The sequence below is a fragment of the Somniosus microcephalus genome, chromosome 12 (assembly GCF_052327205.1).
Source record: "Somniosus microcephalus isolate GS21.2 chromosome 12, FLI_Smic_1.0, whole genome shotgun sequence".
NCBI classification, from domain to species: domain Eukaryota; kingdom Metazoa; phylum Chordata; class Chondrichthyes; order Squaliformes; family Somniosidae; genus Somniosus; species Somniosus microcephalus.
This window is the reverse complement of record NC_140998.1, coordinates 164,721,494-164,747,519: the sequence shown is the minus strand read 5'-3', so window position 1 is coordinate 164,747,519 and position 26,026 is coordinate 164,721,494. Positions and strand designations below refer to the sequence as shown.

The 26,026-nt window shown below is 44.4% G+C and overlaps 1 protein-coding gene across 14 annotated transcripts in view; it reads left to right on the top strand.

The window, feature by feature from the left end:
- The window catches only part of LOC147109680 (uncharacterized), a 396,101-nt gene that overhangs the window by 95,693 nt on the left and 274,382 nt on the right, over positions 1 to 26,026 (top strand). For all 14 annotated transcript variants that reach the window (XM_086003764.1, XM_086003766.1, XM_086003775.1 and 11 more), the window contains one exon: positions 18,407 to 18,547. In XM_086003764.1, the coding sequence (XP_085859890.1) occupies positions 18,407 to 18,547 (141 nt within the window). The remainder of the gene's footprint in view (positions 1 to 18,406; positions 18,548 to 26,026) is intronic.

The following is a 26,026-nucleotide window of genomic DNA, read 5'->3' as shown; positions in this document are numbered from 1 at the left end:
CCGGGTCCGGAGACGGCCCCGAGCCAAAGACCGGGTCCGGAGACGGCCCCGAGCCAAAGACCGGGTCCGGAGACGGCCCCGAGCCAAAGACCGGGTCCGGAGACGGCCCCGAGCCAAAGACCGGGTCCGGAGACGGCCCCGAGCCAAAGACCGGGTCCGGAGACGGCCCCGAGCCAAAGACCGGGTCCGGAGACGGCCCCGAGCCAAAGACCGCCGGTGTAATAGAGAGAGTGCAGATCAACAACCGAAAACCAAGGATTGTTATGTACAGTAGTCTGTAATTCTGTATTCTATAATAACCAGGTCGCCATAATTAATGGACTATCTAAAATTGTGCGGGATAATTATTGAAGTAGAAGATGAATAAAAAGGATTTGCGAACAAATGACAAATAACATCACGTGTTTAACAAACCGGGATTACTCCGGCCCCAGCAGAAAGTATCCACTTCCCTTAAGGGAGAGAGATTCTGATGCTCTATTGGATCCAGTTAACAACAGAAGGGTAAAATACTTCATGTATAAAAATACAATTTTATGATTACATAAAAAATCGTTCCACATCTGTTCTAAAGTGTGGTGCTCAGAATTGGACACAATGTTCCAGCTAAGGGCTAACGAGTGTTTTCAAAAGGTTTAGTATAATTTCTTTGCTTTTGTACTCTATTAATGAAGCCAAGGATCCCATATGCTTTTTTAACAGCCTTCTCAACTTGTCCTGCCACTTTCAAAGATTTATGTACATACGCCCCACGTCTCTGTTCTTCCACCCCTTTTAAAATTGTTCCATTTAGTTTATATTGCCTCTTCTCATTCTTGCTACCAAAATGTATCACCTCACACTTCTCTGCATTAAATTTAATCTGCCATGTGTCTGCCCATTTCACCAGTCTGTCTATGTTCTCCTGAAGTCTGTTATTATCCTCATTGTTTACTACATTTCCAAGTTTCGTGTCATCTGAAAACTTTGAAATTTTGCCCTGTATACCGAAGTCCAGGTCACGAATATATATCAAAAAGAGCAGTGGGCCTAATACCAAGCCCTGGGGAACACCACTTTATACTTTCCTCCAGTCTGGAAAAACAACCGTTCACCACTGCTCTATGCTTTCTGCCTGTTAGCCAATTTCGTATCCACACAGCCACTGTCCCCTTAATCCCATGGTTTCAATTTTGCTAACAAGTCTATAATGTGGCACTTTATCAAACTCCTTTTGAAAGTCCATATACACAACATCAAAGGTCCTACCTTCATTAACTCTCTCCGATACTTCATCGAAGAACTCCATCAAGTTAGTCAAACGTGATTTGCCTTTAACAAACACATACAAAAGCAAAATACTGCAGATGCTAGAAATCTGAAATAGAAACAGAAAATGCTGGAAATACTCAGCAGGTCAGGCAGCATCTGTGGAGAGAGAAACAAAGTTAACGTTTCAGCTCGATGACTTTTTTCATCAGAACTGGAAAAAGTTGGTTGTCTATTTGCAACAGCAAATTTCTGATTGGTCACCTTGGAGGACAAGAGACACCCAACAGTTTGTCTGGAATGTGTAATATGATCCTGCCTGCTGGAGCAATTGAGATCTTTGCAATGTGTAATTTGATCCATTCATTGTGACAGCCAGGCTCCAGAGCTCAGTGCTAACACTACTGCTTTCAGAGAACGGACAAGGCTCACCCTCCCGGGTTACGAGCACTCACTGCAGGGTTCAGATAGGAAGGGGTGAGGCCATGGAGGGATTTTAACAAGAGGATGAGAATTTTAAAATCAAGGTGCTAGTGGACAATGTTCTGCCTAATTTTTTTGGGGGTGTGCGGTCCCTTTAATGGGCTACACGGGGCCTCCTGACTGCGCAGCTTAGCAGGAACGTTGTTGGTGGACCATGAACCAATGTAAGTCAAAGAGCACAAGGGTGATGGGTGAATGGGACTTCACACGTGTTAGGAGATGTGCAGCAGTGTTTTGGATGAGCTCACGTTCAATAAGGGTGAAAGATGGGAGGCTGGGAGGGGAGCATTGGAATAGTCGAGTCCAGCAAGTAACACAAATGTATAATGTTATATTGTAGGACCAACACAGAATACGCTATCATTTTAAAGAATTCATTTATTTATTGCCCATCCCTAGTTACCCCCGAGAGGGTGGTAGCTGCGTATGGGGGGAGGGGTGGAGAGGGAGAACATGGTGCAGGTGTAAAGGGGGTGGGGAAGAACCTGATCCAGGTGTAACGGAGGGCGGGAGAAAGTGATCTATCCTCCCTTCTGGATCACGTTCTTGCTCTCATCACCGCCCCCCCCTTTAGACCTGGATCACATTCTTTCCCCCTCCCTCCCCACTTTTTTAAAATTTCGTTTATGGGGTGTGGGCGTTGCTGGCAAGGCCAGCATTTATTGCCCTTGAGAAGGTGGTGGTGAGCCGCCGCCTTGAACCGCTGCAGTCCGTGTGGTGAAGGTACTCCCACGGTGCTGTTAGGGAGGCAGTTCCAGGCCTGCTGCCCTTGACCTTCTAGGTGGAAGAGGTCGCGGGTTTGGGAGGTGCTGTTGAAGAATCCTTGGCGAGTTGCTGCAGTGCATCTTGTAGATGGTACACACTGCAGCCACGGTACACCGGTGGTGGAGGGAGTGAATATTTAAGGTGGTGGATGGGGTGCCAATCAAGTGGGCTGCTTTGTCCTGGATGGTGTTGAGCTTCTTGAGTGGTGTTGGAGCTGCACTCATCCAGGCAAGTGGAGAGTATTCCATCACACTCCTTACTTGTGCCTTGTAGATGGTGGAAAGGCTTTGGGGAGTCGGGAGGTGAGACACTCGCCGCAGAATACCCAGCTTCTGACCTCTTGTTGACACAGCATTTGTGGCTGGTCCAGTTAAGTTTCTGGTCGTGTGTGAGCCTTCAGGATGTTGATGGGGGATTCGGCGATGGTAAAGCCGTTGAATGTCAAGGGGCGGTGGTTAGACTCACGCTTGTTAGAGATAGTCATTGCCTGGCACTTGTGTGGCGTGTGCCACTTATCAGCCCAAGCCTGAACGTCGTCCAGATCTTGTTAGAAACACAGAAGATAGGAGCAGGAGTAGGCCATTCGGCCCCTCGAGCCTGCTCTGCCATTTAATGAGATCATGGCTGATCATCCAAATTCAGTACCCTGTCCCTGCTTTCTCCCCATATCCCTTGATCCCTTTAGCCTTAAGAAATATATCTAACTCCTTCTTGAATATATTTAATGAATTGGCCTCAACTACCTTCTGTGGTAGAGAATTCCACAGGTTCACCACTCTCTGGGTGAAGAAATTCCTCCTCATCTCAGTCCTAAATGTCTTACCCCTTATCCTTAACCTGTGACCCCTGGTTCTGGACTCCCCGCCATCGGGAACATCCTTCCTGTGTCTAGTCCTGTAAGAATTTTATAAGTTTCAATGAGATCCCCTCTCATTCTTCTAAACTCTAGCGAATATAAGCCTAATCGACGCAATCTCTCTTCATACGTCATTCCTGCCATCCCAGGTACCAGTCTGGTGAATCTTCGCTGCACTCCTTCCATGGCAAGAACATCCTTCCTCAGATAAGGCGACCAAAACTGCACACAATACTCAAGATGTGGTCTCACCAAGGTCCTGTACAACTGCAGCAAGGCATCCTTGCTCCTGTACTCAAATCCTTTCGCTATGAAGGCCAATATACCATTTGCCTTCTTAACAGCCTGCTGCACCTGCATGCTTACCTTCAGCAACTGGTGCACAAGGACACCCAGGTCTCGTTGCACATCCCCTTTTCCCAATCTATTGCCGTTCAGCTAATAATCTGCCTTCCTGTTTTTGCCACCAAAGTGGATAATCTCGCATTTATCCACATTATACTGCATCTGCCATGCATCTGCCCAACCTGTCCAAATCATACTGGAGTTTCCCTGCATCCTCCTCACAGCGCACACACCCACCCAGCTTTGTGTCGTCTGCAAACTTGGAGATATTACATCTAGTTCCCTCATCTAGATCATTAATATATATTGTGAATAGCTGGGATCCTAGCACCGATCCCTGCGGTACCCCACTAGTCACTGCCTACCACTCGGAAAAAGACCCGTTTATTCCAACTCTTTGCTTCCTGTCTGCAAACCAGTTCTCTATCCAGGTCAGTACCTTACCCCCAATTCCATGTGCTTTAACTTTGCATGCTAATCTCTTATGCGGGACCTTATCGAAAGCCTTCTGAAAGTCCAAATACACCACATCCACTGGTTCTCCCTTGTCTATTCTACCAGTCACATTCTCAAAAAATTCCAGCAGATCAGTCAAGCATGATTTACCTTTTGTAAATCCATGTTGACTTTGTCCGATCCTGTTGCTGTTTTCCAAGTGCTCTGCTATTACATCTTTTATAATGGACTCTAGCATTTTCCCCACTACTGATGTCAGGCTATAATTCCCCGTTTTCTCTCTACCACCTTTTTTAAATAGTGCGGTTACATTAGCTACCCTCCAATCCATGGGAACTGTTCCAGAGTCTATAGAATTTTGGAAGATGACCAGCAATGCCTCTACTATTTCTAGGGCCACTTCCTGAAGTACCCTAAGATGTCAGGCCCTGGGGATTTATCGGCCTTCAATCTCGTCAATTTCCCAAATACCATTTCTCTACAAATACTGATTTCATTCAGTTCCTCCCTCTCATTAGACCCTATGTTCCCCGACATCTCTGGGAGGTTATTTGTGTCCTTTGTGAAGACAGAACCAAAGTATATGTATTTAATTGGTCAGCCATTTCTTTGTTCCCCATTATAAATTCCCCTGATTCTGACTGCAAGGGACCTACGCTTGACTTCACCAATCTTTTTCTCTTCACATATCTATAGAAGCTTTTAGTCAGTTTTTATGTTCCCTGCAAGCTTACTCTCATTCTATTTCCCTCCCTCTTAATTAATCCCTTTGTCCTCCTTTGCTGAATCCTAAACTGCTCCCAATCCTCAGGTTTGCTGCTTTTTCTGGCCAATTTATATGTCCTCTCCTTGGATCTTATGCTATCCCTAATTTCCCTTGTTAGCCACGGTTGAGCCACCTTTTTTGTTTTTTTATGCCAGACAGGGATGAACAAATTCTGTAGTTCATCCATGCGATCTTTAAATGTTTGCCATTGCTTATGCACTATCAACCCTTTAAGTAATGTTCCCCAATCCATCCTAGCCAACTTGCGCCTCATACCATTGTAGTTTCCTTTATTTAAATTCAGGACCCTAGTCTCTGAGTCAACTACTTCACTCTCCATCTTAATGAAGAATTCTATCATATTATGGTCGCTCTGCTCCAAGGGGCCTTGCACAACATGATTGCTAATTAATCCTTTCTCATTACATAATACCCAGTCTACGATGCCCTGATCTCTAGTTGGTTCCTCGACATATTGGTCCAGGAAACCATCCCATATACACTCTAGGAATTCCTCCTCCACGGTATTGTTACTAATTTGGTTAGCCCAATCTATATGTAGATTAAAGTCACCCTTGATAACTGCTGTGCCCTTATTGCACGCGTCTCTAATTTCCCGTTTAATGCCATCCCCGACCTCCGCATTACTGTTTGGGGGTCTGTATACAACTCCCACTAACGTTTTCTGCCCCTTGGTATTTCTCAGCTCTACCCATACAAATCCCACATCATCAGAGCTAATATCTGTAGTGTATGTGCCTTTAAGAGCCCCATGTGTGCTGTAATGCCGGTAATGGCCACTCGGGCTATATAAGCCTGTATATTGTGTTATATCCGTTAGTTCCCCTCCAGACTTTGCTTAGTAAACACCTATGAACCAACTCCTGTCTTCAGTGTCTCTATCAACACACAGACACAACAGTGGCGACGAAGTGGAAACGGACTTACCTGCAATTCGGCAGCACCTCAAGGACATCGATTCCTCTGGCGTCCTGAAGAATCAAGAAAGTGAAAAAAAGCTGTGGTTTCACCAGCTGGCCAAGCTGGTGGCAGGTACTGCGCTAATCCTTCCTGGGCGTCGGGCTGGGGCTCCAGCGGCTGGTTTTACAGCTGGGCCAAGCAGCAAAAGCGGAGGCAAGAAGTAACAGACCTGGAGGGAGCACTCGGGAGACGGCCGGCGCTGCAAAAAGGTCGGCGTTCAGACCTAGAGAGAAAGTCCGGCGGGAACGAGTCTCCAACTGTAAATAAATAAATAAAAAAAAGAACGGAAACCGCGGGAAACAGCGTTGTCATCGGCAGCAGCGGCGGGAAAGCGTGGGAAGTGCCATATCTTTTCTGCAGAAAAGAAAAAAAAGCGCGGGAAGCGCCATATCTTTTCTAAGATGCCTAAGTCTGGCAATATTGATGCTTTTGATAGCGAGATAGAGGATTGGACCACATATCACAGAGAGGCCACAGTGCAGATAGAGGCCATTTCGGCCCATCGAGCCTGCACCGACACATATCCCACCCGATTCCCGTAACCCCTACACCACCACATATCCCACCCTATCCCGTAACCCCACGTATTTAATCCCCCTAACACTAAGGGTCAATTTATGATAGCCAATCAACCTAACCCGCACATCTTTGGACTGTGTGGGAGGAAACCGGAGCACCCGGAGGAAACCCACGCAAACACGGGGAGAATGTGCAAACTCCACACAGACAGTCGCCCGAGGCCGGATTCGAACCCGGGTCCCTGGCGCTGTGAGGCAACAGTGCTAACCACTATACCACCGTGCTGCCCCACATATGTGGAAAGAGTGGAGGTATATTGCACTGCAAATGGAATAGAAGATGAAAAAAAAGCTTCAATACTGCTGAATCTAATGGGCGCAAAGACATACGGGCTGTTACGAAATTTAATCACTCCAGCCAAACCAAAGGACAAGGATTTTAAAGAAGTTGTTGATACCCTACAGGAGCACTTAAACCCAACACCGCTGCTGATAGCGGAACGATTTAAATTCTTCAAGAGAAATCAACACAAGAATGAAAGTAACGCTGATTACCTCACCGAATTAAGAAAGCTATCAAAACACTGCCAATTCGGGGCAGGACTAGCAGATTATCTTCGAGACAAATTCGTCTGCGGTCTCGTAAGTGAAGGAACACAGAAAAGGCTGCTTTCTGAAAAAGATTTAACACTGGACAAGGCTTTCAGTATGGCTGTATCATACGAAGCAGCCGCAAGAGGAGCTGCAGAAATACAACAAAAGACACAGGACTTCAGCACCCATGAAATAACACAGGGTTTCGAGAGATGTTATCGCTGCGGCAGACCCACCCATGACCAGAGGGACTGCTGGTTCAAGGACAAAGCATGCAGGCAATGCGGAAAGATTGGACACATTGCACGGGTATGCCGATCTGGACAAAATAAATCCACAGACAGGAAAAAAAAAATCAATAAAGAAAAGTACAGAAAGGTACAAATGATGACGGACAGTAGCTCCGAAGACCAGAAGAGCGATAGTGACTCCGAAAACAAGAGACTAAGCTGTCTCAAATTACATAATGTACTTGCCAAAGATGATTACCAGACCATTTGGGTTACCCTCACGATAGCAGGGTCCCCAGTTAAAATGGAGCTAGATACAGGATCATCTCTGACCGTAATAAATCGACGGGATTACGAGAGGCTATTTCCGCATATACCTTTTTAAAAAAACACATCCATTATCTTAAAAACATATACGGGGCAGAAAGTATACCCCAAAGGAAAAATAAGGGTGCCTGTTGTATAAAACGGCAAGGAAATACAAAAGTTGTATTTATACATTCTACAAGATGGTGGCCCACCGCTGTTAGGACGTGAATGGATCAGGAAAATACGTTTAGACTGGCACTCCATTCAGGCACTGACGATGACCAGTAAGAAAAAAAACGACGATGACGTCATACCTGAACGATTAAAAGACATCTTGGCCAACGCCAAAGAAGTGTTTCAAGAGAAACTAGGAACCTTGAAAGGCATCACCGCCTCAATAAAAGTGGAAGATGCAGCAATTCCCAAGTTTTTTAAAGCAAGACCAGTGCCATACGCAATTCGTCCAGCAGTCGAGGCAGAGCTGGAGAATTTGGAAAATGCAGGCGTATTATCCAAAATAGATTGGAGCGAGTGGGCAACACTAGGGTTGCAAAGGGGTGGAAAGTTTCCGGAAATTTTCCACGGGAAGTTTAGCTTGGGAATTTTGGGAATTTTGCCCACAAAAGCACATGCTAGCATAATATTGTTTTTTTTGTATTTCTTTCTTTTTCCACAGGTCCTCTCTTTAAAATTACTAACAGAGATGGAATCTTAATTATTAAGGAATTTCTTAATCAATATATGTTTATCTTCTTACTTGGCTTGTTTTAATAATTACAAGTTTTGTGTGTGACTGTGAACAAATGTGTCCTGATTGGTTGGATGAGCGATTAGCTCCCTCTATTTGTAATATTTGCATATCGAATTGTGATTGGCCTGCAGGCATCTGTAAGACTGCTATAGTTTTTTTAAGATCCAGGTTAGGGGTCCTGAGGGAAGTCATTTTGTTTTCTGCTGATGTTGTGATGATGCAGTAAGTAAATCAGACTTTATACCAAATAAACCAGTTACTTGTTGAACTCTGTTGTCCTTCAATTTAAAATATACAAAATAATACACTATTGGTGATGTAGCGTCGTGTGTGTACAGGTCATGCTTCCATCACATGGAGCATCAGCAAAAATGTACTCACCCTGTTGCAATCGTGCTGATCGACCGCAGTTCGACACAGAGATGAATGCCCTTTATTTCTCTGCATAGAACAATGCCACGTTTACCGTCGGATGTGTGGAAGCATTTTACCCCAGGCATTAAAGATGGAAAGACTGTGTACATGTGCAAACACTGTAGAAAGCCATATGTAAAGAATGCCACAAAGATGCAGCAGCATTTATCCAAATGCAACAACTTCACTCAAAGCTCACAGCAGTCAGCCCAGAGTTCCTCATCTTCCATTCAAGAAGATGATGGTTCTCATTCAGCATCAGGCTCCTTATCAGCAACTCCTGGCCCACTTGGAAGGTTCTTTGATACAATGGATAACCATAGCCAGAAGAATGCAGATGAGTGCCTTGCTCGAGCTGCATATGCAACAGGCTCACCCCTCATGCTCACAGCCAATGTGTACTGGAAGAGATTTTTCAATGTTATTCGCCCTGCATACTGTCCTCCCACCAGACATGCTTTGTCTACTTATTTGCTGGAGGCTGAGTATAACCGAGTCCAAGGAAAGCTCAAAGAAACGATAGCGAGCACAGACACGAAGGACAACAGACACACAGGCACATACATTGCTGATGAGCTGAAAGCGGTCATCAACGATCTTGGATCACAAAAGGTCTTTGCAGTAGTTACTGACAATGCTGCGAATATGAAGGCTGCTTGGGCTCAAGTGGAGGAGGCCTACCCTCATATTACGTCTATTGGGTGCGCAGCTCATGGGCTTAACCTGCTCCTCAAGGACATCATGGGTTTGAGAACCATGGAAGCACTGTACAAGAGAGCCAAGCAAGTTGTTAAGTATGTCAGGGGAAAACAGGTAGTTGCAGCAACCTACAACTCCAAGCAAATGACAAAGAACAAGAACACCACACTGAAGCTGCCCAACAACACTAGATGGGGTGGTGTTGTCATAATGTACAACAGCCTTCTGGAGGGTAAGGAGTCGTTGCAAGAAATGGCAATATCCCAGTCTGGGGATATGGAAATCACCATCAAGAAAATACTGCTGGATGATGTGTTTTGGGAGAGAGTGGTTAGCAGCCTTAAACTACTCTCACCAGTAGCATCTGCAATTGCTCAGATTGAAGGAGATGACGCTGTCTTGTCAGATGTTCTCAGGCTTTTTACTGATTTAAAAGAACAAATCAGCATTGCCCTACCCACATCCCTGCTGCTCAAAGCAGAGGTGTGGAGATGCCGGAGTTGGACTGGGGTGGACAAATGTAAGAAATCACACAACACCAGGTTATAGTCCAACAGCTTTATTTGAAATCACAAGCTTTCGGAGCGCTGCTCCTTCTTCAGGTGAAGTTCACCTGAAGAAGGAGCAGCGCTCCGAAAGCTTGTGATTTCAAATAAAGCTGTTGGACTATAACCTGGTGTTGTGTGATTTCTTACACTCAAAGCAGAGGAGAAGGCAATTGTTCAATTCATACAGACGCGTCAAGAATTTTGTGTCAAGCCGATTCATGCTGCAGCATACATGCTGGACCCAAAGCATGTTGGGAGACCAATACTTTCTGGAGAACAGATCAACAGCGCTTAGTGTGATTTCTACCCTCTCACACCATCTCAATCTGGATGTGGGCAAAGTTCTGGGAAGTCTGGCAAAGTTCTCTACCAAGCAAGGTCTTTGGAATGGGGATGGGATATGGGAATCATGCAAGCATATCAGTGCACATACCTGGTGGAAGGGACTTTGTGCATCTGAGGCCCTGTCACCTATTGCATCGGTGATACTCCAAATCCCACCTTCATCAGCAGCCTCTGAACGAAACTGGTCACTTTTTGGGAATACGCATACAAAGGTGCGCAACAGGCTGACTAACAAGAGAGTGGAGAAACTGGTGGCTATCCGGGCGAACCTACAACTTATTGAGCCAGATACAGAAGTGTCCACCACACAGCTAGACACTGACACAGAGGAGGAAATGGACACGTCAGAGCCAGAGTCAGAGAATCAGGAGGAGCAATGAGGAGTAGAAGACTCAGAAGACTCATGAGTAGAAGACTCAAAGGGACAAAATAAGGACAAATTACAGGCTAAATAAGCTGACGCTCTTTTTATTTTATTTTAGATGGGTCTTTTTTGTGGGGGTTCAATAAAGTTCAAAATTATAACCTAAATAAAGTTTTGAAAGCCTGTTTTTATTTGTATGGAACAGTATGTCTATTTTGACGACAAAGATAATATAAGGGTCAGAGACAAAAACCATCAGTGTGCAAAAAAACTCTAAATTCCCGAACATTCCCATGGAAAGTTTCCTCTTTTAAAAATTCCCAGAATTTTGCAACCCTAGGCAACACCCATCGTTCCAGTCATGAAGAAAGCATTGAATAATGATAAATCTGAACAACAGAGAAAAATTCGCATCTGTGGAGACTTCAAGGTGACGGTAAACCCGGTCCTTCACACGGTACAGTATCCTCTTCCGAGGATAGAAGATATTTTCGCCTCACTATCCGGAGGGAAACGTTTCACCAAAATTGACTTGGCACAGGCATATCTACAGATGGAGGTTGAAGAGGCCTCTAAAAAAATATCTCACGATAAATACACACAAAGGTCTGTACCAGTACAATCGACTGGTTTTCGGAGTAGCATCCGCTCCAGCTATCTGGCAAAGAGCTATGGAGCAAGTCCTCCAAGGGATTCCGGGTACTCCATGCTACCTAGACGACATCCTTGTAACAGGAGAAAATGACAACGAGCACCTTGCCAATTTGGAGCAGGTGCTCACTAGGCTGAGAACGGGGCCTACGAGCAAATCGCCCCAAGTGCGAATTTTTCCGAAATGAAATATCATATTGTGGCCACATAATTAATAAGGAAGGGTTGCATAAGTCACCTGAAAAAATTGAAGCGGTCATAAAAGCCCCAGCACCTGAAAATGTTTCACAATTAAGGTCGTTCCTGGGATTAATAAATTACTATCATAAATTTTTACCGAACTTATCAACTCTTCTACACCCTCTTAATGAACTGCTACAAACGGGAGTAATTTGGAAATGGAGCGAAGACTGTAAACGTGCCTTCCATAAATGCAAAGACTTAATCACGTCCAAAGAAGTTTTGGCTCATTACAACCCATCACTGCCAGTCAGACTGGCGTGCGATGCATCCTCTTACGGCATAGGAGCAGTATTATCGCATAAATTCCCTGATGGCTCGGAACGGCCGATAGCTTTTGCGTCACGCTCATTGAACTCAGCTGAGCGTAACTATGCCCAAATCGACAGGGAAGCACTCAGCCTGGTATGGGGAGTGAAGAAATTCAACCATTACCTACACGGACAAAAATTTACCTTGTTGACTGACCATCAACCCCTCATCTCCATATTCAACCCTAAAAAGGGTGTTCCCATTATGACAGCGCAAAGGCTACAGAGGTGGTCCCTTTTTCTAGGGGCACACCAATACAACATAGAATACAAAGGATCAAAACAGCATGGGAATGCTGATGGTTTATCGCGCCTACCGTTGCCAACGGTAGAAGAGGCACCTACAGTAGACCCAGTGGAGATGTTCCACTCAACCATAGTGGAATGTCTACCAGTAACAAATTCTGCCATTGAAAAGGAAACGAGAAATGACCCGACTCTCTCACGAGTCTACGACTTAACGGTGAAGGGATGGCCAGCACATGGCGAACCACTGTTGCCAGCATTCTCGCAAAGAAGAGAACAGCTGTCAGTATGCCGAGGAACCTTGATGTGTGGATCCAGAGTGGCGATTCCACCCAAACTCCAGGATAAAGTGCTAAAGGAGCTTCACGAGGGGCATCTGGGTGGAGTGAAAATGAAGAACCTAGCCAGAGCGTTTGTATGGTGGCCAGGTATCGATGGAGACATAGAAGAAATGACCAAGAGCTGCCTAGGATGCCAGAAGGTTCAAAACGCTCCACCCCAAGCCCCTCTACATCCATGGGAGTGGCCCTCATCTCCCTGGCAAAGGGTACACATCGACTTTGCTGGTCCATTTATAGACTCCATGTTCTTAATCGCGGTTGATGCACACTCCAAGTGGCCGGAGGTAATAAAGATGTCCTCCACCACCACGGAAAAAACCATCACAGTATTAAGGACCATATTTGCCAGGAATGGGCTGCCGGAACAGATCTGTTCTGATAATGGACCGCAATTTGTGTCCGAAGAATTCAGGAAGTTCTTAAAAAAAACAATGGGGTTAAGTACTACACGTCCGCCCCATACCATCCCGCCACCAATGGATTGGCTGAAAGGTTTGTCCAGACCTTCAAGAAGGCCATAAAGGCCATGGGTAATGAAGACATAAATCTACAGCACAAGGTGGATAACTTCTTGTTCGCATACAGGAATGCAACACATATGGTTACCAACCAAACTCCCGCCATGATGTTCTTCAATAGAAGCCTAAGATGCCGGCTGGATTTGATCAAGCCCAACATCAGAAGGGACGTGGAGAACCGGCAATTTCAAGGCATGAATGAAAGGCCAACTAGAACCTTCCAGATAGGTCAACAAGTTTTGGCCCGGGACTACCGTACCGAGAAATGGCAGCCTGGAACTAGCTGCACACGACTAGGACCACTGATGTATACCGTGGACATCGGAGAAAGCATAATAAGGCGCCATGCTGACCAAATCATAGAGTCATCCGAAAAGGGACAACCTACACCACAACTCTATACGCCTAATGATGAAGTAGAGATACCCATATCTACCTCCGATCTGGTGATACTGGAACCCGATGAACCAGACACTGGCATTCAAGCCGAATCAGCCTTGCCAAAAGAACCTACTACACCACCAGAAACTACTACACCACCGAGGCATTATCCGGACCGAGTCAGGAAGCCTCCAGAGAGACTGACTTATAATTAATTAACTGCAGCAATGTGTGTATTATTTTTCTTATAACATGTAATTAATAATATTTTAAGTAATTATGTACTGGTTAGCTAAAAGGGGAGGAATTGTAGTGTATGTGCCTTTAAGAGCCCCATGTGTGCTGTAATGCTGGTAATGGCCACTCGGGCTATATAAGCCTGTATATTGTGTTATATCCGTTAGTTCCCCTCCAGACTTTGCTTAGTAAACACCTATGAACCAACTCCTGTCTTCAGTGTCTCTATCAACACACAGACACAACAATATCCTTCCTTACTATTGTGTTAATCTGCTCTTTAACCAGCAATGCTACCCCACCTCTTTTTCTTTTTGCTTGTCCTTCCTGAATATTGAATACCCCTGGATGTTCAATTCCTAGCCTTGGTCACCCTGGAGCCATGTCTCCGTAATCCCAATTATATCTCATCCGTTTACATCTATTTGCACAGCTAATTCATCCACCTTATTACGAATGCTCCTCGCATTAAGACACAAAGCCTTCAGGCTTGTTTTTTAAACACTTAGTCCTTTTAGAATTATTATTTACTGTGGCCCTGTTTGATTTACACCCTTGATTTCTCTGCCTTCCACTTTTGCTTTTCTCCTTCCTGTCTTTTGCTTCTATCCTTGCTTCACTTTCCTCTGTCTCCCTGCACAGGTTCCCAACCCCCTGCCATTTTAGTTTAAACCCTCCCCAACAGCACTTGCAAGCTCTCCCGCTCTCTTTCCTCCCATCCTGTGCAGCAGCACCACCCATGGTGCCAGGAAGTTGGCTGCCGCTGCCTTTCCCCGATAAGCCATCTCCCCCAACAAAGCGGTATATATGTTTGAGAGGGGGATGGCCACGGGACCCCTGCACTACCTGCCTGTGCCTACTACTCTGCCTGGCGGTCACCCATTCCCTTCCTGCCTGTGAAGCCTTTACCTGCGGTGTGACCAACTCCCTAAATGTGCTATCCACGACGTCCTCAGCATCGCGAATGCTCCAGTATGTATCCATTCGCAGCTCCAGCGCCGCAATGCGGTCTGCCAGTAGCTGCAGCTGGATACAGTTCCCGTACACATGGTCGTCAGGGACACAAAGTGTCACTGATTTCCCACATAGTGCAGGAGGAGCATGCCACGGGGCCGAGCTGTGCTGCCATGACTTACCCTTTAATTAATTCAAATTAATGCAAATCAATACCACTAATTACACTACAATTAGATGATATACTCAAGGACACTTGTTTACTAGCACTCCCTGCTATACAACAGAGACCGTAGAAACTATAAACAACAAAAATTAAGACCATCTAAACTTTATAAACTATTAACCTTAACTGTCAAACTATAGCGTAGTATAAATACTCACCCAATCAGCTGCTTCCCCTTGCCCGCGTCACTTTTTGAATCGTGACATGGCTCTAGAATGCCACCACCGGTCTGCGAGATTGGTAAGCCTCTGGAAAAAAGCCCGTGAAAGTGAGTTTAAATACTCACTGTAATGCCGCTCTCCTGCTGCTCCCGACACTGGCCTCTGAAAAAAGCCCGCGAAAATGAGTTTAAATACTCACACCGATGCCGCTCTCCTGCCGCTCGGAACTGCTCCACTCTCACTGTGCTCCCTCCAGGTCTGCTCCTTCCGGTCTGCATGCGGGCATGGACTGCTTCAGAGTTGTGAATGGCACTGTGCAGTCATTAGCGAATGTCCTATGCTCCACCCCACCCAAGAAGTTCCTGATCTCCTGATTTCTCCTTTTCCCCCACCCCCCTCCCCTCTCTGATATTGCAGATTTGACTGGGATCAGTTATGGCTGCATAAGGTAGTGAGGCTGGAAAAAGAGCACTACCGAAGGGCTGCTTTGAATTGTTATTCTCTTGTTCTCCCAAACCCTGGTTACCGAGCTACGATATTTGGGATAAAAGTACAGATTCCCACCATTCAACCAAGGATCGCAATCAAAGTTTTCACCTTTGTGTTGTTGCGCACATATTTTGTTTCCCCCTACCAATATCATTTTCCTCTGCTGCCGTTGGAAATACTGCTTCATTCTCGTTCTCTGCGCATTGCTGCCAGTCAACTCTGATAGGATGGGTTAAAGCAGCAATGTTGTCAGTGATGGTGAAGCCAATGCTAAAATCACACTTCTCCAAATGTTTAGCAATCATTGAGCTGTCAACAGCCAGCAATTAATTCAAAACCCTTGATGTAAACAGAAATTACATTTCCATCTTCCTGTCTGCTTTTATCAATACATTTGATCCCTTATCCTATGCATCCTGTTATCCTAGCGAAGAGAATCGTAACTATTTTGTTCCCTGTAGAGTAAACGGCGATCTTCCAATTTTTGTAATTTAAAAGCATCCACCATCTTAAATCATAGCTAAGCTTTAAAAAAACCAAGACAGAAAATCCCTACTTTGTCAGAGGGCTATTCTGGAATTTGATAGCAAGGACACTTCTGGAATTTGATGCAAGAGGTATATTCTGCAACAACAACTTGCCTTTAGATAGCACCGTTAACATAGAAAAACATTCCAAGTTGCTTCACAGAGACATGAAGAAAAACAGAGAGTCAAATAAGGAAAAATTAGGAGAACAAGGTAGAGAGTTTTAGGCAGGGAGTTCCAGAGATTAGGATCTAGGTGACTGAAAGCATAGGTACTAATAATGGGGCAAAAGGTTGGAGTCAGAGTTTGTTGTTGTGGAGGTTTGTAGGGCTGAAGGCCATTACAGATATAGGGAGGAGTGAGTCCATGGAGGGATTTAAACAGAACAAGAGGATGAGAATTTAAAATTTGATGTGTATGGGGACTGGGAGCTAATGTAGGTCAGCAAGGATAGGTGTGATGAGCAGTTGGACATGGTGCGGGATAAGTGTTTGATGAGCTGATGAGATGAGATCGTGAAGGGATTGCACTGAAGTAATTGAGTCTCGAAGTGAAAAAAGCATGAATCAGGACTTCAGTGGCCTCAAGGGGTTTGGAGTATAAAAGCAGGGAAGTCCTGCTACAACTGTACGAGGTATTGGTGAGACCACACCTTGAGTACTGCGTACAGTTTTGGTCTCCTTATTTAAGGAAGGATATACTTGCATTGGAGGCAGTTCAGAGACGATTCACTAGGTTAATTCCAGAGATGAGGGGTTTGACTTATGAGGAAAGGTTGAGCAGGCTGGGCCTATACTCATTGGAATTTAGAAGAATGAGCGGTGATCATATCGAAACATATAAGATGCTGAGGGGGCTCAACAAAGTAGATGCAGAGAGGATGAAATCTAGAACTCGGGGGCACAGTCTCAGAATAAAGGGTCGCCCTTTTAGAACTGAAATGAGGAGGAACTTCTTTTCTGCGGGTTGTAAATTTGTGGAATACTCTGCCCCAGAGAGCTGTGGAGGCTGGGTCATTAAATACATTTAAAGTGGAGATAGACACATTTTTGCAAGATAAGGGAGTGAAGGGTTATGGGAAGTGGCTTTGAGCCCTAGACCAGCCATGATCTTATTGAATGGCGAAGCAGGTTCGAGGGGCCAAGTGGCCTATTCCTGCTCCTATTGCTTATGTTCTTAACTGGACAGTGTTGCAGAGGTAGAAGTAGGCAATCTTTGTAATTGAGAGGATGTGGGGTCAGAAGCTCCGCTCGGGGTTCAACTGGATTTTCAGTGTGGTGCAGCTAAAGCTAGTGGCTGTGAAGGGCTCAGGAGTTGACGACGAGTATGCCGAGTTTGTGGAGTGGGCGTAAGACAGCAGGTGTGATCTTCCCAGCGATTAGCTGGAGAAATTTACGGCTCATCCAAGGACAAGCAGTCCGACAAAGAGGCAGTAGATGGGTAGAGAGAGGTGATGCAGAGTTAGAGTTGGGGGTAATCAGCGTACCTGTGGCTATGCATGGTGGCACCAGGTACACAACAACGTGTGTTTATATAGCGCCTTTAATGTTGTAAAACGTCCTAAGGCACTACACAGGAGTATTTTAAGACAATAAATTTGACAGCAATCCACAAGAATAAATTAGGGCAGGTGACCAAAAGCTTGGTCAAAGAGGTAGGTTTTAAGGAGCGTCTTAAAGGAGGAAAGAGAGGTAGCGAGGCAGACAGGTTTAGGCAGGGAATTCCAGAGCTTAGGGCCTAGGCAACAGAAGGCATGGCCACCAAAGGTTGAGCGATTAAAATCGGAGATCCTCAAGAGGGCAGAATTAGAGGAGCGCAAATATCTTGGAGGTGGGGGTTTGGGGCTGAAGGAGATTAGAGATAGGAAGGGGCGAGGCCATGGAGGGATTTGAATACAAGGAAGAGAATTTTGAAATTGAGGTGCTGCTTAAGCGGGAGCCAGTGTAGGTCAGCGAGCACAGGGGTGATGGGCGAATGGGACTTGGTGCGAGTTAGGACACGGCCAGACGAGGGACAGGAGGGAAAAAAGGGGCTAAGGATGGATCCCTGGGGTAATTGGGAAGTGATAGTGTGAGGGTGGGAAGAGAAACCATTGCCAGAGATGCTCTAGCTACAATCGAATAGGTAAGACATTTAAGAATAGGTTAAATAGTTGGATTAAGGAAAGATATAAAAGCTTTTATAGTTAAAATCACAGCAATTTCAACATGCCTGACCAGCAAAACTTAAAAACTTACACTAGAGAAACTTTGTACTTTCTTCACACATGTGCGTGTCTTGCTGATAAGTATGCATTGATAAAATACCTGTGGACTCTTTTATTTAAAAAAAAAAGTAATAATGCCCTGTTCTCAAGTAATAACCTTTATTGCAAGCTGTAGTATAAATGTGCATAATACTACTTCTATTTGTTGATATGGTCTGATTTATTTGTACCAATTGGTATTTGCAGGAAAAGAGGGTGGTAAGTGAGAAACGAGTGTTTGGAGGAGCAAGCAGTCTTAAAGGGCGTGAAGCAGATGCAGGTCAAAGATTCTCTATAGGAAGAGGACAAAGACTTCGTAAATTTGTTGTGGAGGAAAGCAAAGCAAAGGTAGGATTTATGAAATGCAACCTTTTGGACATGGAAATTCTTACAGATGTATTGCAAATTTGGCAGTGTGTTTAAACTTGTCACATCTTGTGTACCAAACATGGTTTAGTGCACCAATTTATTTAATACAAAGTACGTTTCTTTATGGCCATAAGATACATGGGGGGAATTTTAAACCTCCCAGGATGGGTGAGGGGAGAGGGCGTTTCAAATTTCAAAAATCGGAAACCTGACACTAATCCAGTTTTATTGGAGGCGGGTTGGGAGGTGGGTGACTATTATGCTCTCCAGAGGTGGAACTGTGATTTTATTATTTAAATGGGGCTGCGAGCCTCATAATTTAGCAGGCATTTAGATTCAATGCCTGTGGGCCGGTTTGCCAACGGCTCGGGATAACCACCAGCTGGAGGGAGGTGAGAATGGCCGGATCCAACAGGTAAGTGTCGTTCCAGCATTGCTTGTACGTCAGGTGGAGCAGGAGTGGTCCCCCCCCCCCACCAAGCGAACCTGCTTCTTTCCCTGTGATCGGCTGAGCCCCCCACCTCGCTCCGCGATCTGATAGTATTTTTTTCTTTTACACCCCCCAAACCTCCGATTTCCCCAAGGCCTCCGATATTTCTCCGCAAACACAGATACCTTCTCCCAAACCCCGGCTGCAATTTTTTTTTGCGTCTCCCCTGACCTCGGTGTTCTCTCTCTCCCTGCCCCCCCCCCCCCCGACCTCCGTGTTCTCCCCAAGGCCTTCTATTTCCCTAAGATGTCTGATTTCCCCCTTCAACGCTTCCTGTCCTGAATCTTGGAGCGTTGCACAATACTCCTGCTGCTGATCTCCTGGGCCACCTACGGCCATGCTTTCTTTGTGACAGCAGCAGGTTTCTTCGTCCCATTGCTGGGGAGGACTATCTCCGACTCCTCACTGTCCCCAGCAGTACGTCAATGGAGGCATCATTAAAGTGTGGCGCAGCCTTTGTCCTGAATCCATTGTCAAACTTCTTCCTCTCTCGGTTCCAACTCCTTCAAATTCCATTATTGGATTAGCTCTTTAAATACCGGATTTGAGATCGCATGTTGTGGGTCTGCACCACGCCCGCTGCTGCGCAGTCAATGCCAAACCCGGAAGTTAAGTTGTAATGAGGTGCTTGTGTTAAATTGCCACAGACACGTGCCGAAATTATTTCTGGGTTTCCCACGTGATATCAGACCCAACGCGCCTCAAAGTTAATATTGGGGCCATAATGTTTAAATAAAAATACAGCTTGCTTGTGGCAGAGGGTGCTCATTTTAGTGTTTTGCCCATTGAAAATAGTTGGACTAAAAAGTGATTTGTGTGCATCTCTTGTGTTTCTATTGTTTCAATGAAAGTATGTGAATGGAGGGGTTATAAAATACCATTGCTCAAGACTGTCAAATTGCCTTCATTGATGATAGAAGTTGGCTGCTGCCAAATATGGGAAGAGAAGGACTCAATTTTGTAAAAACCCAATCCAATCCTGTTACAGTATTACATTTATAGGTCATTTTGTGTAAGTAAATAAATAAATAAATAAAAAAATGAAAACTACAACTGACCATTTTCATTTTTCATCGAGATAATTTTGAAGTCTAGATCTATTTCCCCTACTCCCTATTCTGAAACTCAAGGTTACTTACCTCCATACGGATTCTTTCACCAGGAAACGCACGGTGAAAGGAGCGATGCACATTTTCCAAAAGCTGCTGGTGGCAGTTCTGCCCTGGCTTTAATAGGAGGCACATTGTGGGAGTACGAGAAGTCGTAATAGTCTAATTTCCATTGCTTTTTATATAAACCTGGAATTGGAAATGTCCTGTCAATTGTTGTTTGTGTCTCCGCTCCCGAACGGCTTAATGGGGGTAATTTTCCAAATTCGTGCTGCCAGTGGGGAACGTCTTCCGCCGGCAATATCATAGGCACGCTGTCCACAGTTTTCTGTTCACTGAGCCCCCACAATTTCCTGATCACGTGCTGCCAAGGGCGAGGGCCTCTGTCAGCAGTGTGAACCCAGAAAATAACCCCCTCCTAGGTCTGCTAGCATTTTCTGGATAAACTCCTTGATAGAGGATCATTACCATAATAATTCAAGTTTGGGTTGTGCTGAACAAATTTAGGGCTGTTTGCTAAAAATCTGCTTTTGTTTTGGGCTTGCATATGTACATTGTATTATGACTATCACCTGTTCTAGATTTTGGGGCCTTGATGCTTGTAAAGGTATCTTATTTAGTAATTTGATATTCAGTTCAAGTCCCAGATTACTCTGTTTTGTTGCAATGTTACAATTTGAGATTGAAATGGTCCCAGCCATGAGATGAGACAATCCTTTAGCATGAGACATTAAATTTACCATTAGGGTTGGGAAACTGATGTAACTTATAACTTTAGAGGTTTTTGCCAGTGCTATGATTTAGTAGTACAACTGGGTATTCAGACCCTCGGTATTTCAATTTTAAAAAACTTATTCGTATTTTACATTTAGTATGTGAAAGGCTTCTCTTGTGGCTTAACGTGTTCGGTCAGTAAGTCACTGCGCCATATGGATGAGGTCCAAGATTTGATCCCTGGTCTGTGCTGAATTAGGTGATATTGCAGTTAGCTTCAGCAAGGGTGGGGAACATGAACCAGAATTTCCACCTCTGATCGCTTTCCAGTGACCCCTTCTAGTTGTGCACATGTGGAGACGTTGCGTGAGAACAGGCTTGGTCTCTGCTGCAGTCAAATAGCCTGTTGGTACTTGGTAACACATCAATAATGCCCACTTGGGCAGTGAACTGACACTGATTGGCACTGGAGGAATCATACCCCTGGAAGGGGCCCGTGCCTTCAGAATGGTAGGGGGAGAAACTAACAAAAGTTATGTAAGGTAAGGTGGACTCAGTAAATAAGAAAAAGAATTGAAGCTAACTTTTCCTCATGAAAATCTCAATTTGAAATTAAGAGCATAAGAATTAGGAGTAGGAGTAAGCCATACGGCCCTTTGAGCCTGCTCTACCATTCAATAAGATCCTGACTGATCTTCGACCTCAGCTCCTCACCCGCCCGTTCCCCATATCCCTTGATTCCCTTAGTCCAAAAATCTATCGCTCTCAGCCTTGAATATACTCAATGACTGAGCATCCACAGGCCTCTGGGGCAGAGAATTCCAAAGATTCACAACCCTCTGAGTAAAGAAATTTCTCCTCATCTTGGCCTAAATGGCCGACCCCTTATCCTGAGACTATGCCCCCTGGTTCTACACTCTCCAGCCAGGGGAAACAGCCTCTCAGCATCTACCCTGTCGAGCTCTCTCAGAATATTATATGTTTCAATGAGATCACACCTCATTCTTCTAAACTCCATTGAGTATAGCCCCATTCTACTCAATTTCTCCTCATAGGACAACCTTCTCATCCCAGGAATCAATCTAGTGAACCTTCATTGCACTCCCTGTAAGGCAAGTATATCCTTCCTTGGGTATGGAGACTAAAACTGTGCGCAGTACTCCAGGTGTGGTCTCACCAAGGCCCTGTACAATTGTAGTAAGACTTATTTACTCTTATACTCCAACCCCCTTGCAATAAAGGCCAACATACCACTTGCCTTCCTAATTGCTTGCTGTACCTGCATGTTAACTTTGTGTTTCCTGTACAAGGACACCTAAATCCTTCTGAACACCAACATGTAATAGTTTCTCCACCATTTAAAAAAAAAAAAATGCTGTTTTTCTGTTACCAAAGTGAATAACCTCACATTTCCCCACATTACACTCCATCTGCCACCTTCTTGCCCACTCACTTAACCTGTCTATATCCCTTTGTAGACTCTGTGTCCTCCTCTCAGCTTACTTTCCCACCTAGCTTTGTATCATTAGCAAACTTGGATATATTACCCGCGGTCACTTCATCTAAGTCATTAATATAAATTGTAAATAGCTGAGGCCGAAGCACTGATCCTTGCTTTATCCCACCAGTTACAGCCTGCCAACCTGAAAATGACCCGTTTATTCCTACTCTCTGTTTTCTGTCCTTTAACTAATCCTCTATCCATCCACACTAATAAATATTACCCCCAACCCCATGAGCCCTTATCCTGTGTAACAACCTTTCATGTGACACCTTATCGAATGCCTTTTGAGCTTTTTTACACCATCAATGAATGTGATTAGAATGGATCCTAATGTACTACATTGTTTTGAATTTGCTTACAGGGAAATTTAGTATGTTGTACCATGCATAATCTGAAGTCTGGAAAACATTTTTTATTCACCACATAATATATTTATCCTAGTTTTTTTTTCTAATGATTTGAAATCAGAGATGCCCTTAGTTAACTTTTATCAATTTTTTAGATAATTGAATTCCCCAGGAAAAAACTTGTTATCTAGGGGAAAAATATATTTCTTGGGCTCCCTTTACCCAGCCCTAACCACTCCTTCCCAAGAGGTCTATAATTTTATCCAAGAGTCACATTTTTATTAATGCTTCAATCAAAACTCTCTGGTGTACCAGCCAAGACACTTGGATTGCTTCGTTCTGTTGACACACAATTCTCTCAACCATAGTGCCAGCGCTTTTCATGCTTTGCTGTGCCTACCTCTCCTGTGAACCCTGACATTTTAGTTTAACTAAGTCTGTTACTTATAGTAAGAATCATAGGTGACTGCAAAGAAACAGATCAGTCAGCGCATTAATTCTGCAATGTTCTTTTCCACATGAGCCGCTTAGTCTAACCCTTTTTTTCCTCCTCACTTCCCGTACATTTAAAGATTCCTCTTTCAAGAAACAAATTCCCTTTTGAAAACACTTACAGACTTTGCCTAAACCACAGTTTGTGACAGACTTCTACTTATTAACCATACCCTACAGAGAAATTTTTCTAACCTCCCTTTTCTTTTTGCAATTATCTTCAATTTATGTCCTCTCATTACTACCTCGCCAACAACTGGAAAAGGTCTAACGCCTATCTGCCTCATCAATAACTCTTCAGCTTGAATACCTCTATCAGGTTATCCCTCATTCTTTTCAGCTCCAGTGAATAAAGCCCTAACTTGTCAAGTCTTCATAACTGTAACCCTTCATCCATGGGAACATACAAGTGAATATACACTGCATCTTTTCCATTACTTTTATCTTCTTCCGATAATGGAGCACCCAAACCTGCACACAGTATACTGACTGCAGCCTAACTGAGGTCATTTACAAGTTCAAAATTGTCTCCTTGCTTGTGGTCTTTATCTCCTAGATCCATATAAAGGATTCTGTTTGCCTTTTTATCGCTTTATCTACGTGTGCAGCAAGCTTTTTAATGACTCGGGTATCTGCACACCAAAATGTCTGAGGTCCTCCACCTGACTGAAGATCCTACTATTTAAGGTGTACTTCCTTTTGTTGTTCGTCCAAAATGTATTGCTTCACATTTTTCTATATTGAACTGCAGTTTCCATCCAACTGCCTATTCTGCTAACATATCTTTCCACATGCTGTCTTTCACAGTCCTTTGCACAATTTGCAAAATACCGCCCAATTTGGTGTCGTCTGCAAATTTTGACACACTCCATTAATACCTAAATCCAGATACGTTAATATGTATGTAACACATGAGTGGTCCTACCTCCGAACACATCTTTCCAGTACAAGAAATTTCCCTTTACCCCTGCTTTTCTACTCCAACCATCTCTATTCATGTGGTTACATTCCCTTTAACTACATGTCCCATTACATTTGCCATGTGGTACCTTTTATCCAATGTTTTTTGAAATTCCATATAAACAACATCCACTGCATTTCTTTTAAATTGTTCCTTCTTCAAGTGAATGCTATCAAGTTGAACAAATACAACCTGCCCAGAAATCTCTGCTGACTGGCCCTGATTGACTCCTTTTTCTCCAGGTGCCGAGTCATTTTATCCTGTATTATAGACTCGAGGAGTGTGGGACTGTTGGTGAATGGAGAGGTGTGGTTGAGGTTACTTGTATCGCTCATTAATTATTTGATCACTTAGAACCTTTGCAGAAAGGGGCTGTCTACATTGTAGCCTCCCTTCCTCTTTCTGTTCAAATGAGTAAAGGTCTGTGCTCTTCCTCGTGCTCTTGCTCCTCAGCTTCTCAACTGAGAGCTGGTGGCCAGGGCTGTTCCCTCTTAATGTCAAGGTTGCGAGACATTTTTGAGTGATAAGGTGGTATATCAATGCACGTATTTACTTTCAGATAAAATACCACCTTGTCAGTTTAGTCTTTTTGGCAGCACATATTCACATGACGTAATATAAATGTAAGTAATTGATGTTGCCATTATCGCCCTGTTCCTTGCACCAGGTCGTTCCCTTCTGTACCTAACTTGTACTGATTCTTCTCCAAGACCTTTACTCATTTGAAATTCTTCCAGCATTATACAGTACTTATAGTTCAAATTGTGGCAAAATATGAACTTGATACAGCAGTCTGATACTTAAGCATGGAGTAACTTAATCCCTGGCTCTCTGTGTAGATGAGCTATAAATCTGACAGTGGTGCAGGCAGAGTTAAAATGCACTTAATGCAGCAACATCTAGAAAAGTGCAGAATGAAACAGTGGATACCAGCCGGATCACTACAATGCACCTGCAAAAGTAGACATTTAATCATGATTCAGTCTGTGATAGTGTGGTTATCCAGCAGTGGACCCTATGATCACTTTTCAGAACTATTGGCTGCTAGTGTTCTACTCCAGTTTCAAAGTTCCCAGGGCACTGCCTCTTCATGGACAATTGATGCCGTGAGATGCCTGTATACTATCATTTCCCCTCATTTGGCAGATTCAGGAGCTAGCAGATGAAGTGATGGGGAGCATTTCTTGTTGATCTGTTCACGAAGGAGACATGGAAGTTGTGTTGCTTCATTCTACAAATTGTTATAACATTGAACTTGACTCTGGCTATGGCAGTGACGCAGCAAATTTGTGGCTGTGTTTTTATTGAGGAATCTATAAAAAATCATAGCACCCCTGTAAAACCATCCTGCTGCACTGCCTGATGCTACTTCAGAATAGATATGGGGAAACTAGTGGATGTGGTGTACTTGGGTTTTCAGAAGGCATTTGATAAGGTGCCACACAAAAGGTTGTTAAACAAAATTAGGGCTCATGGGATTGAGGGTAATATACTGACATAGATTGGTTAACGGACAGAAAACAAAGAGTAGGAATAAACTGGTATTTTTCGGGTTGGCAGGCTGTAACTAGGTTCAGTGCTTGGTCCTCAGCTACAGGTAGACTACCTTTTATCCGAACTTCCGAAAACCGAAACCCTCTAAAAACCAAAGGTTTTTTCGTTCAGCGTAAGTCGTGCGCACGACATGACCAGAGTGGCGCACGACTTACGCTGAGCAGAGGGTCAGCGTAAGTCGTGCGCACGACGCCGACCGCCGACCCCGACCCCGACTCCCGTCGACCCCCCCCCCCCGACGACCCCCACCGCCGACCCACCCCCGACAAATTTCCCAGTCTTATAAA